We start from the raw sequence: 12,726 nt of genomic DNA on the forward strand, positions 1-12,726 counted from the left end.
TTTTAGCCAAAGCAATTTTAGCTAGCTAAAAAAAAGCTAATTTACATTTCAGGTAAGCAAGATGCTACTTACAAAACTACAATTAAAAAAAAAACAAAAAAAAACAAAACATTGTCACATTTTCAGAATTTTGGTATCAAAAGCTATCCGGTTGTTCAGTCTGACGTCACTAGCCGTGTCTGGGTCTAAACTCCGCTGCAGGTCCATATATCAAACGATCACTATGGCATTACTGAGAGTTGAAAAACTGTCTAAAGTCTTTCATCTTTAATAAAATGATCAGCGTTCTGCTCTACCAGGTGTAAAAATTGAGTTTAACATCCAGGCATCCATGAAAATGGAATTTATGACATTTAACGGAGTTAGAAGTTAGCAGGAAGTTAGCTTGCTAGCTTCTATCTAAATACAATAAATCATGTCCTGACTGCGGGGTTTTGGAAACAAATTAAAACGTACAGCTCTGTTATCACTTCCAAGACAGAAAACTAAACAGCAGTGACGTTTGCAGGGTTACTGAAGTTTGGCTAGCTGGTATATAATGATGTGCTACGTGACCGCTAGCGACACAGCTATGTTAGCATAATATAAACAAGCTAACTTTTTTTCCACTCGATAAAAGTTACCGTGAGTGTTGTCGGTGGTCAGGAACAAATGTAATCGCATGGCAGGATGCTGTAAAAGGACCAAACTTCAGCCAGGAGAACAACTGAGATAATCCATCCACAATACGAGGTTAGTCATTCATATACTGCTGCATGGGCTGGGCTGTAGTTACATCCTAAGGTTTTAAAAACTGAGCTTAAATAAATGATTAGTGGTAATAAAAGCCGAGGGAGGTCAACAGGGATCACCGACTGTTTTAGGAGCTTTTTGAGATCAAATAGAAGAAAATACATAACATTAAACATGTTAACAACACAAAAGCCATATTAAACGCAGACTACTTTAGACCCGGAAGTAGGATTCGTCGCGTCATCACTGAACAACCGGATTGTAAGGTTCTGGTCACATTTCCATTCATCTTCTATGTACAGTCTTTTATGTTCCCTGCTTTCTTTAAAGGAAACAAACTCTAACAAGTACAAAATAATGAATTAACACACTGGATGACATTAAAGAAAATAAATGAAGGAGCATGAAAACAATGTCAATCCTACTGATTTGGCCTGAATTAGCTGGGAGTCATAGCCAAATCACCTGAGCCATTTCAAGTAAGATAGACTTTTATTTTAGTCTATAAAAATCAGGAATCTGCCCATGCCCACACAAATCACAGGACGACATCATCAGATTGTTAGCTTTTCACACTTAGCAGCCTGAATTACTTAATTTGCAGGCATTTAAAACAGAAAAAGCAGCTGTGCTATATGTTGACACTGAAAACCATGTAAACAATTAATCATTTGTCACAGATTCAAATCTTGAACATCGACTAACAGTTTCAGCACTTGTTCAGTCCAAAAAATTGGAGCACAAACACTGACAGCACCTGAAGCCTCCCCACAGCAGCATCTGAGGACGTGCCAGAAAATAACAGATGCCACCAAAGCAAATGTTGGATGTGCAGCAGCTAATGACTGGATCCGCAGGCCGTTTTCCAGGTGACTTATGCTACCGCTCCACCGCTGGAGACAAGGATGAGTGAAGCCGCATTGATCTGCTGGTTCTCAAAGCAATCGATTCCACCGCATGGATCTTTGCCGTGTTTTAAGGTCAAGCATGTATGTGATCTTGCGGTCAAATTTTAATTAATGCTAATATATGTAGCATCGCATTACTCTGAGACAGCTAAACACCTGAGACATTTATCCTGCATGACTGAGTTTCTGTAGCTTCCAAGTTTACTCGACTGCAAGCGGACTGAGCATCAGTGACGCTTTAAACTAACAATGTGACCGGCATTCATTACAAAGGGAAACGTGCCAGTGCGAGCTGTTGATGCAATGAGATGCCCACACGCACTGCTGTGTAATTTCACACGAGGTGAAAAAACAAAATAGACAGCGGCACAGGCGCAAAAAAAAAAAAAAAGCTGCGCTCTTTTCTACCTTCTACTCCACATCCCCAGAAACAACTACCAAAACACTTCCCCTCTTCTCTTCCTCCTATTGTCTCTTATTATGAGAGCTTCTCTTTATCAGAAGCTTCCTGACTCTTGAATTTCTTCCAATTTAGAAAAGACACAGAGAGAGGTTGAAAAAAAATTATATCAGTAAAAATAAGGTGATCGCAATAATGGCCTGTTCAGCAAAAGACTGTAATACCAGGATTACAGGAGAAAGACAACGTTTATCTTACTGTTACACCTCAACGCCGAAATCTACCTTTAACTGCACTCCGTATATTAGCAGAGAGAGAAGAAGGCTGACCCTAAAAATGTTCAAATTGCATTTAACACGTCAAAGACTGCGGCTTTCATTTAAGACTGGTGACGTGGGCTCTTTGAGTCTAAATAAAAAGTCTCTTGTTAAATGGATTTGACTGAAAAAATGATTGAAAAGCTATGCAGCACTTAATTAGCGGCGCTGAACGGCGCCGATATAACGAGGGGCCAGAATCCCATTTAGGTTAGGTACACAAAGGTTGGAGATAAAGCTTTTAAAAAACTCATGAGACATTATTATTCTAATATGTCCTCATTTAGGCCATTATTCCAGCCAGAGCCTTTTTTTCTAAACAGTTTATGTAAGAGCAGGAAGCACGCTCGAATAATAAGCCCAGCAGACTAATAATCTGCCAGTGTACGTGTGAATGCTATATTTTTTTTTTAATCAGAAACAGCGGCGCGTTGTTGTTAATTAGATGCATCATCGCTGTTAATATATCTGTGTGGCATTAGCCGAAGCAGATAAGCGACTTGATGCTTGAAGGGCCGAGGCTAAAGCTAAAGCTCTTTGTTACAAAGCCACGCCGTTGCTCTGCTGCTGGCTAAAAGGCAGCAGGTTAAAGGTGTAGAGGAGTGCCTGTGTAATGGTGCTGTTTGTAGTGTGCTCACACAGTCCACACACTCCATCCCACCACAAAACGAGGAGACTAAATTTGCACCAAGGCTCAGTCTCCTAACGTCACCGCTGATTAACAGTGCATGAGATGAGAGAGACGAAAAAGAAATAGAGAAGAAAAAAGTTACTGAGGAGTAATGGATGAGAAAATGTTGAAATCTACTGATATGATGATGACCTCTCATTGCCCCTGGTGGTAAAAACATTTGCTCTGTGTAATCTGGTCCTGGGTGAGAGTGGGAACGACGTCTTCTTTCATCTTTCTCTCTGTCGTCCACAAACATGCAGCGCGTGAAAACATGAGAACAGCTGACACACACACAAACGACAAAAACCAAAAAAACGAATTTAACAAAACCTTTAATTGCCTGATCAATGCCTGTGGAGTGTAAACGTGGCCGATAGTCGATCGAGGTGGGCGGGGTCGGGTTGAACGACCACGTGCTGACGCGTGCCGTTGATCAAAGTGCACACTGTGCTAAAAACCAAGGATTAAACCATTCATCTGCAAGCTCCACCTTGAACCATTATCCTGACCCGCAAGCAAACCTGGCATAAGATACGAAGCAATAAAAAAACACACACTACAGAAGTTTAAGAACATCCATCATTGAGCGTTAGGAGAGGCACACACAGCCGAGATAAGATGGTTTGTTTCAGCGGTTCTCTACGGGGACAACACGAGAAAACTAAGAAGAGCTCCATGCATCAATATTGTCTTACTTTGTGTTTTGCCAGCCAAAGTCTCATCCCAGCGTCTCAGAAGTAGCATGATGGTGCGGCCTGGGACTCCTCTCTCCCTCTCATAGCCTCAGACTGAGGGAGGCCGAACTAAAGTCAACATGAGAGAAAAGACAATATGATTATTGAATGTGAGTGGCTGCTGTTAAAAAACTAATTTTGAGCTCTTTTTCCTGACTGTACATAAACAGTGCTGCATTCTGGGTTATCACAACTTGTCCCTGAGGGTGATGACAGTCTCCCCCTCAAGGGTTTCCCGTGATTTTGCCTCTCATAACAGGCCGTGATGATGCAGAGCGGTCGAAAAATTGGAATAGAGCGGGAAGTGACAGGAAATGATTACAAATGTTATCCCTGTGGAAAAATTACACAATTACATTAAACTGAATCAGATCTGAGGAGCACCGAAAGCTTTTCTTGTGGACAAATAAACACAGCATTAAAAACAACTTTCACCCCAAAATCAAGTTTACATATTTTTACAGTAGTGCTACAATATCATTTATCCATCTAGATGGTTTTGGTGTGAGCTGCTCTGTTCTGTAGATACCATGTTTGCCTTCTCCTGAGCGTACTGTCCTCTGTCCAGAAAAACAGAAATCCCCAGATCTTGTTGTGAACAGTTTCACGTAGGAACTTTCTTTGCATTCTAGTGTCCGCATCTACATCTGCCAACCGACGGAGGAGTGCAGCTAGCTGACATCACGGCTCAGCTGAGGGGGGGGACGCTATTAATGTTTACATCCTGTCCTGCTGTCACAAGCAGGAGCTTCTACTCACAGGTAGAAGCGCACTTCCTCCTGCACAGTGATGTTTGGCAGGTGTGCTGGCTGGAAAGAATATAGTCCCCACATGAAACCGCTCACGTCCAGGTTTGTGGATTTTGTGATTTCTGAAAAAGCTGCATAAAGTTTTTATTTGCGTGGCAAACATGAGGTGAGTGCCATTTAATTCCAGAAAAGGACAACAATCTAGACGGATAAACAGCGCTCCACGTTAAAGGAAAAGAATTTCTCCCTGTGATTGGCATAACTAATCACCTGGATTGATACCACATGACAAAGTCATTAGCCGGTTAACAGAAAGACGAGTTTAATTAACTCACAACCGGACAATAAAGTAGCCCTTCATTATTTTCAGGTGTCATTCTACCAGCAGGTTTGTCTTTGGCTAAACCAATTGCACTTAATCAAACAAATGTGTTTTACTCTCTACCAGGACACCTCATTAGGTGTGTGGGGTTTGCCGAAGTAAATACAGATGTTCGTGAATGGAAGGGTAAGATTAAAAATCAAGGCGCCGATGCTGAGCATTTATCTCCGCCCCCCCTCCGCATCCTAATCCCTTCAGCGGTGACTGTGTGACAAGGAGCTGGCACCGGGAACTCACAGCGGTTTTAGGTAAAATCCTCGTTGGGTCAAGGGGGTAAAGCAGCAATTTCGAGGTAATTGTACTCCACAGGAGCAGCTTCACTTCTGTTCCTCTGGAAAGACGTTTGGAGTCGCTCGTCTTCCCGACAACCGCCAGTCTGTTATTGCAGAGGGGAAAAGAGAGGACAGCGGGTTAGAAGCAGGTCACAGTCAGTTAGACTCTAATAAAGCCTTGCTACGCCTGGTCGACCTCTGACCCGCTCCCCTTAGAATCAATAAACCCGATTAAATGATGGGAACTTAAAATGCAAGAGCTGCCGTGCTCATGTGCACATCTGGACATAACTCTCAGCTTTGAATGAAAACCTGTTTGAATGCATCTCACAGCTCATCTTCAGCAAAGCGTGTGCGTGTTTGCTCTCTGATCCGAGAGGAAGCCAAGCCTAATATTTTAAATAACACATTTCCTCCAAATGCACTGCAGTACAAAAAAATGTCTTCTCCTACATCCCTAACAACACCCTCAAACTACAGTATGTGCAGCATCGCAGGAATAAGAAACAGCTTCTGTTAATCCTCTTATACATAACTCATACATCAGGAGTCCATATGAGTGTCCAAATTGCATATGTGTGTGTGTTGGGGGGGGCGAACCATACTTTAGGTAAATAAATGATTAATTGAAATATGTTGATGAATAATGAACCAGTCTCTGCGGGGTAACAGATTGTACTTTTCATATTTAATAGATTGATGGGCCTCGCACAAACTCTGACACCATGTACGCTCGCCGTTAAAGCACACTCATCGCATGCGCACCTGCGTGCCACAGAAGGCAAGAACGTATAGCAGATTAAGACATCAAAGAAGGTGTACACATGAACCTCTCTGGCTTTTTTTTATTCTACTATAGCTTGTTTCTGAGCTTATACTAATCCTACAAAGTCGCCTAAATGCTCTTCCGTGTACTTTGTGTGCACACTCTCCTTCTCGTTGGACGGCGTCTGTGTCGATACAAGTCCTCTTAATCAGAGGATGAATTATTGAGTAGCCTTTTTATATCAGATCATGACCCATATTCCGCTCCCTTGAAGTGAATATACTGCCAATAAAATTGAGATGTGCTTTTTAAGTCGTCCCACATAGTCTTCCCGCTCGCTCTCGGGATTCAGACGCACGCGCCGCAGAGTGTTACGAGCTTTAGATGGAGCTCCGCAGACTGATTCCCTCATTTATACCCAGAAGATGGATGAGGTGAGGTGCCGTATTGCAGAATCACACTCGTGTGAATCCAAGATTTTTATTATTATTTTTTAGCTTGTAACTCAAAAATCAAAAATCATCTCTGCATATTTTTAGGTTCTGACTTCTGAAGCACAGGGTAACATGCAAGCGGTGCCCCGTGATGCTGTAAATCCCTAGATGGCATGCATGCGGAAGTTAGCTGGATTGTAACGTATCTAAACACTGTTATTGCTGGCTTCGTTGAGGCAGATGCGGCGCTCGGAGCCAGACGCAGGAGTTGCATTGTTGTCTCATTAAGCAAGCACATGGGGGAGAGAGAGAGAGAGAGAGAGAATCAGTGGGAAGAGGGGATAGGATTATGAATCTCCTTAGCCCCTGCTGTCTCCTCTCCTGGCCTGTTTATAAATGATGACTGCAAACACGCTGCCTGTGAAATCTCTTAAGCTCTGATTCAAGATGTTCTGCAGACTTTTTTTCCCCACATAGATCCTGTGGCATTGCACAGTTTCAGACACCAAAAATTTGACAGGATGCATGAAAAATGTCCTAGAGCCACCAACCATTAAGACACACCTGTTCAGGTAACGAGCGAAATAGGTGACAATGAACGAGGAGAGAACCTTAAAAGGGACAAGTCACCTCGAAATCTAATGCATGCCTTTTTCATCTGCCCTTTAATGCTACTTATTCATCTCCATTGTTTTGGTGTAAGATTTTTTTCCATCTCTTGAACATAATGAGGCTAGTTTGCAAAAATTACATTAAAAAGACTAAACATTAATCATGACCTGGCTACTCGAAGGAAACAAAGCAGGTTTCAGTTACTTTCATGTAGGACCTATTTTCTTTCCGCTGTCAACATCCATCAAGCATTATCACTACACAGAAGAAAGCCTCCTCCTCCAATGCCCCCTAAAACAATCTAGATGGATAAAATACACTGCAGAGCAGAAGAGAAATAAGGTTTAAACCATAATCTAACAATCTGAAGGAACAGCATACGTCTATCGTAAAAGTAAGAAAATGATCCGGAGAAAAAAAGAGCAGTTCTCCATATTTAAATAGAAAGGATGCTCAGCTGTAAACGTGCTCCAAGCAATTGCTCAATCCACCATCCAGCTGTGCTCGTAGACGTCTGCATTCCCTCTCAAAATCACAGCTCAAATCAGCTGTTTTTGACCACCGTACACAACATTCACATCACTGCCTTCCTGAACCACACACTGCCGGGTCAACACCAGTGCGTCTGAAAGTGTGCTTCTACCTGTTTCTAAACACTGTTTCGGGGTACATTACAGCAAAAGCAACGACAGCAGCGAGCCACTTGTCAGAGGCAGAGCTCGCGCCAGAGACGTCCATTTTGCAGCGTGGTGGCTGTGACAGCTTTGACAGACTACCTGAGCTTAAGTGCCCATCTGTAGCTCGGCTACTGAGGTCACATGTGTTTCAGCACCAAGCAGAATAGGTAATCGTCCTGGGTTGTGAGAGCAGATCCCAGGTGTCTGCATGTGTGTGTGTGTGTGTGTGTGTGTGTGTGTGTGTGTGTGTGTGTGTGTGTGTGTGTGAGGGAGAGAGTCGATGTGAAAGTGCATTTTGCTGCAGACATACAGTCAAATTTTATTCCGGCCACTGTCAACCGCAAGATAAGATTTAGTCATTCTCCCACCACAAAGCATTTTATTGGAGTAACAGAAGATAAAATTTTAAAAAATTCACCAAGAAAAGCACAGCGCAGTCCATCTCTTCAGGTAGATTACTTTATTGATCTACGTATATATTCCTCTCACACTAACGCACGCTGTTTTAAAGAAGAGCGTGGAGCAGCACTGAACAGATTTGGTAGAGCAGAAAGAAGAGTGGAGGTGCAAAACCCAAGGTGAAAGATGGGATGTTATTTCAGCATGTAAAGTTTTTCTTTTTGTTGTTTTTACATCATCCCACACTCTGCATCAAGGGGATTTATATTTTACATGAGAATTTTTTTTTTTTTAACCAGACTTTAACTGGAAAAGGGGAAAATACTACAAAGGATAAACGGTGGTGAAGTGTGAGGAAAATGACTGAGCTCTGGTAATCCGCCTGTATCCTTTTAAATTCTACCTCACCCTTATTACTGTACATACACATCCCGGACGAGTCTGCACACCCTCACACACACACACACACACACGCAAAACAGTGGGTCACTCACAAAAAAAATAAATAAATATAAATATATATATATATATATATATATATATATATATATGAAAATCTACATCCATTCATAATCATCCAAGACATGCAAAGGCAAGAGCATGGGTGGATTCAAGGGTCCGTACTCACCTATTTAACCCTTAACACTGAGAAATGTTAAATGCGATTTGGAAGGATGGAGAAATTGTGAGAATCAAGGCTATTACATCAGCTAATTGACAAAGACGTCGCTTGAGTCTTTAATCCGCGATAGTGAAATCCCATTAGGATTCAATAGTTGAAAAAGAAATATTGAAATCAGCTTCAGTCCATTTAAAAAAAAGAGAGAAAAAGGTCAAAAAAAAGTCCAGAATTTAGACCAGTTTTTTTGTTTGTATTGGGGTTTGTTTTTTTTTTTGGATAATTGTTAATTATTTTGTTTTAGTCGTTTGGAATCTAATCCAGGATTTAAAGGGTAATTCCACAGGAAAACATCTATATCCAGAACGCCTTTATCGTGGTTGCTCGAAAGTCCTACTTCCCATCATCTTCGTGTAATGAAGAGGAGCGCCATTAAATCTCCTTCAGCACAAAAAATGGAAATACCAAACAAAAAAAGGAAGAAGAAGATGGACAAAGAAATGAGTTATGTGATTTTCTTTACTTTGCTATGCATCTGTCTATTTCTGTGCCTCTCTCTCTGTAGCTTGCACAGCACACACAGGCACACACGCAAATTATTCGTAGCGTAGTGCAATAAAGCCTTGTATCTTCTGTTATTATTTTTTGGGGGGAAATCACTTCTGGAAAATCTGCCTTTTCTATTTCAGTAAATGTGAACAGTCAAAACAGTCCCAATGCAAAATATCTAGCAAGTCTGATGCAAGCAATGAGGTGTGAGTGGCAGGACATGAATACATATATATATGTATATACATCTTATTTTTCTTTACACGGCAAATGAAAAAACAGCAACAACAGAACAACGTACGAATAAATAAGTGGATGGAGTCAGAGAGGGTGGGGGTGATGGAGAGGGGGGGAAAAAGGATGTACGGAGAGGTGAATGAAGCCAGGTGAGTGGAAAAAAGTGAAAATTATGGCGAAGAAAAAAAAGGGAAAAAAGTCCTCTGGATGATAAAGCCAGGCTTTTTGATTTTTTAGTCCATTCTCTTTGAGTGCTTGTGTGTGTCTGTCTGCAGAAATGAGAGTCAGTTCAGAAAGATATGAGACAGAGAGAGAGAGAGGGAGGAGAGAGAGGAAAAGAGGGCAGCAAAAAAAAAGGAGGCAGAGCACCGGATAAGCACAGATGACACCCCGACAGAATGGACTTTGAATTGTACTTTGACACAAACAGTGCGTCTGCCGCTCTTGAATCGGACCTTTTGCTCAGTTTGACCTTCACCTGATACACATGAAGCCAGCAAAAACTTGGTTTGCCAGCGGGCATTTCCTCTAATGAACAGATGTGGAGTTTGGGTGTCTGTCAATGTGCACGACTGCTAAAAAAATTAATAAATGAATAATCACGTGAGGGTGTGAGGAAGGACGTTGTGTACGTGTGTGTGGATTAAAAAGGGAAGGGGGGGGGGGCACTTCAGATGTTTTAATGGAAGAACAGACTTTTTGTGCAACAACATGAAAATGACAAGACGATCAAGACGCGTGTCCGTGATGACGACCGGAGAAGGTGCTTGCTTGATGAGTCACTGTGGTCCTGATTGAGAAGAACACACTCGCACACACAAAAAAAAAAAACAGGTCTGAAAACACAGATGGAAGTGAGGTGGGGGTGGGTGGGTAGGGTGGAGGGGTGACGTAGAGAGGACATGGCATGAGGCAAGAATCAGCTGAGAGCTGGATGGGAGGGGAGCCGTGCCCAAGCTAGATCGGAGGCCAGCGAGCGTGTGTGTGTACGTGCGTGCATGTGTGTGCATGTCAGGTGTGCACCCATACACAAAACACCTCGCACACACGGAAGGAAAAAGGGAACAAAAGACTTTGAGACAGACACTAAACACTAAGTAGACCTACCTATGGTTAGAATTAAGAATCGGCCAAAAAAGATGCATAGGATGGTGGGAGGAAAAAAGAGAAGGGGGGAAAATAGGAAAAAGGTACAAAAGTGAAAAAGGCATAAATAGAAAATACAAGCAAGCCAATTAAAATGACTCTACTGGAGCTGTTTAAAGCGAAGAAATAAAAAATTTTTAAAAAAAGAACAGGTGGAGTCAAAAAGTAGCCAAAGTTACGGGTGGACAGTGACTGGAGTGGTGGGGTTGGGGGGAGGAGGAAAAAGGGGGGAGGTTGAGGAAGGAGAGAGCGTGGGCTGCACAGGGATAGAAAGGCTGGAAGTGATACGAATGGAGAGGAAAGCAGGAAAGAATGAATGAAGGGGAGGAGGGGGAAAAAAAAGAGGATAAAAGGGGCCAAAAAAAAAAAATCCCCGTCCTCTTTTTCTCTGTCCCTCTGCCTCTCTCTCCCTCCTTGTCTCGCTCATAAACAGAAGAAATTGTTGACCAGGTAAATGGCGAAATAGATAAGAAGACAGAGGACCGAGAGAGCGAGCAAATGGAAAGGCAAAGCACCTCCCAGCAGCGCGATGAGGAAAAAAAAGAACAAAAAACGAAAGATAAAAGCAAATACTCCAGTGGCCTCCGTTGTCTCCAGTCTGTGTGTGGAAGGGGGGATTGGCTGTTGCCAGTTGTTCCCCTTCCCCGGCTGCCTTCTGCTTTCTTCTTTCTCTCCTCCCAAAAAAGACTTCCCATCCAGATGACAAAAAAAAAGGAGGGGGTAATAGAAAAAGAAAAAAAGCAGCAGGCACAGACGTCCTTCTTTCTCTCAACTCTGGTCAGAAATCACACGCCACTCACACAGGTTAGACATTGTTGCAGTGGCAACGCACAGTATCACCAATATTGCTCAGCGGGAAGAAAAAAAGGCATTGGGGTTGCTGCTAGTCAAGCACTGCCTACCTCATGAGGAAGAATACTGAGCTGGAATTGCTCTGTCTCCCCTCTCCCGCCCATTCCTGCGAAAAAGATGGGAGGATGGGAGGTGGGCCCACTCACTGCATTAGTATTCATTGAAAGAGTGTGAGAGTGAGAGAGAGAGAGGGGGGAGAGAGACATGAGGAGGTGGAGGAGGAGGAGAGGGGGTGCCTTCCAACAAATGTCGAGGAACCAAACCGGTGTGTGAAACTGATAAGAGACTGGCTCCCCCTAGAGTCAATCATCAATACACGAGCAAGTAAACTGGAAGCACTGGGAGCGCCATGGGAACGTGCAGCACCCGTGACCTGACTTCAGGTCATCCAAACCTTTGATGTCAGAACCTGTGAGGACACGTTCTCTGCCTCAGTTTTGCAGCGTGCCTCCCAACGGCACGGCATTACTGTAATCCACTTACAGAACAGTTCAGTGCTCAGTCTTACAGATCAAATTTGCTTTTCTCTGAAAGGATTCCTGCGTGATGAAGCACCGTTATAGACCGATGGTGGACAAAAACAGCAAAAGCCTTCTGGTCCATATTACCAAATTATAGGTGAATAATTACCTTGCAATGAAGCTGGAGGTGGAATGCATGTGAAACAGGTTCAAAATGTGGCAGAGGTTTTTCTGTCAATAGGCCAGACTTAGATGGACATGTCAAGATCAGATCTGTGATGACCATTTACAGAGTTTCAGGTATCTGTGGAAATACAATAAAACACAGTGAACTCTATGTTTTCACTATATACAACAGAGCAATAGCCCTAACCAATGCAGATACCTGACCTGGTCTCTTTTTTTATCTGTGCATATGCTGTATATCTCATTTCTGTTATTTATTATGATTAATGCTTGCTTTTTCTTTAAGCACCGATGTGGGACAATTTCGTTATACTATTGTACACAGTGTGACAATAAAGAGCTAAAGTTGTGTTTATCCTCCAAGGTTCATAAAGAAAACACCGAGCAGTGCCGGACATAAGCTCGTCTCTCCATACCTACATATGCATTTTCTCATAGCAAGGCGACATTACCAACGTGCGTGTTTTAAATTCAGTCCAAGTTACCTTAAGCTGTTGCAGGGTAACAACCAGTGGCAAGGAGGAAACGACCACGCAGTCAACTTAGGAGGACTTAGGTGTAACTATATCGCCGCCTTGTGGTCGATATGTAACAGATCGACTGTGCGGTGTGTGATTTAGC

General features: G+C 42.7%; 1 protein-coding gene across 4 annotated transcripts in view; it reads right to left on the bottom strand.

The window, feature by feature from the left end:
- grin2ba (glutamate receptor, ionotropic, N-methyl D-aspartate 2B, genome duplicate a) overlaps window positions 1–12,725 on the bottom strand; it is a 141,668-nt gene extending 128,943 nt beyond the window's left edge. Inside the window, exons 1-4 of one of the 4 annotated variants that reach the window (XM_085270467.1) lie at window positions 12,591–12,725; window positions 12,089–12,223; window positions 5,133–5,271; window positions 3,726–3,833 (exon numbers count right to left, since the gene is read on the bottom strand). In XM_085270467.1, coding sequence (XP_085126593.1) covers window positions 3,726–3,752 — 27 coding nt within the window. In that variant the 5' untranslated portion in view covers window positions 3,753–3,833; window positions 5,133–5,271; window positions 12,089–12,223; window positions 12,591–12,725. The other 3 variants (XM_085270468.1, XM_085270464.1, XM_085270466.1) reach the window with 3 other exon arrangements.
- Between the last annotated feature and the right edge of the window lies 1 nt (window position 12,726).

This window comes from Mchenga conophoros, linkage group LG4 (genome assembly GCF_057382185.1).
Source record: "Mchenga conophoros isolate Kocher_MC1m ecotype Shallow Benthic linkage group LG4, M_conophoros_male_GT1.1, whole genome shotgun sequence".
NCBI lineage: Eukaryota > Metazoa > Chordata > Actinopteri > Cichliformes > Cichlidae > Mchenga > Mchenga conophoros.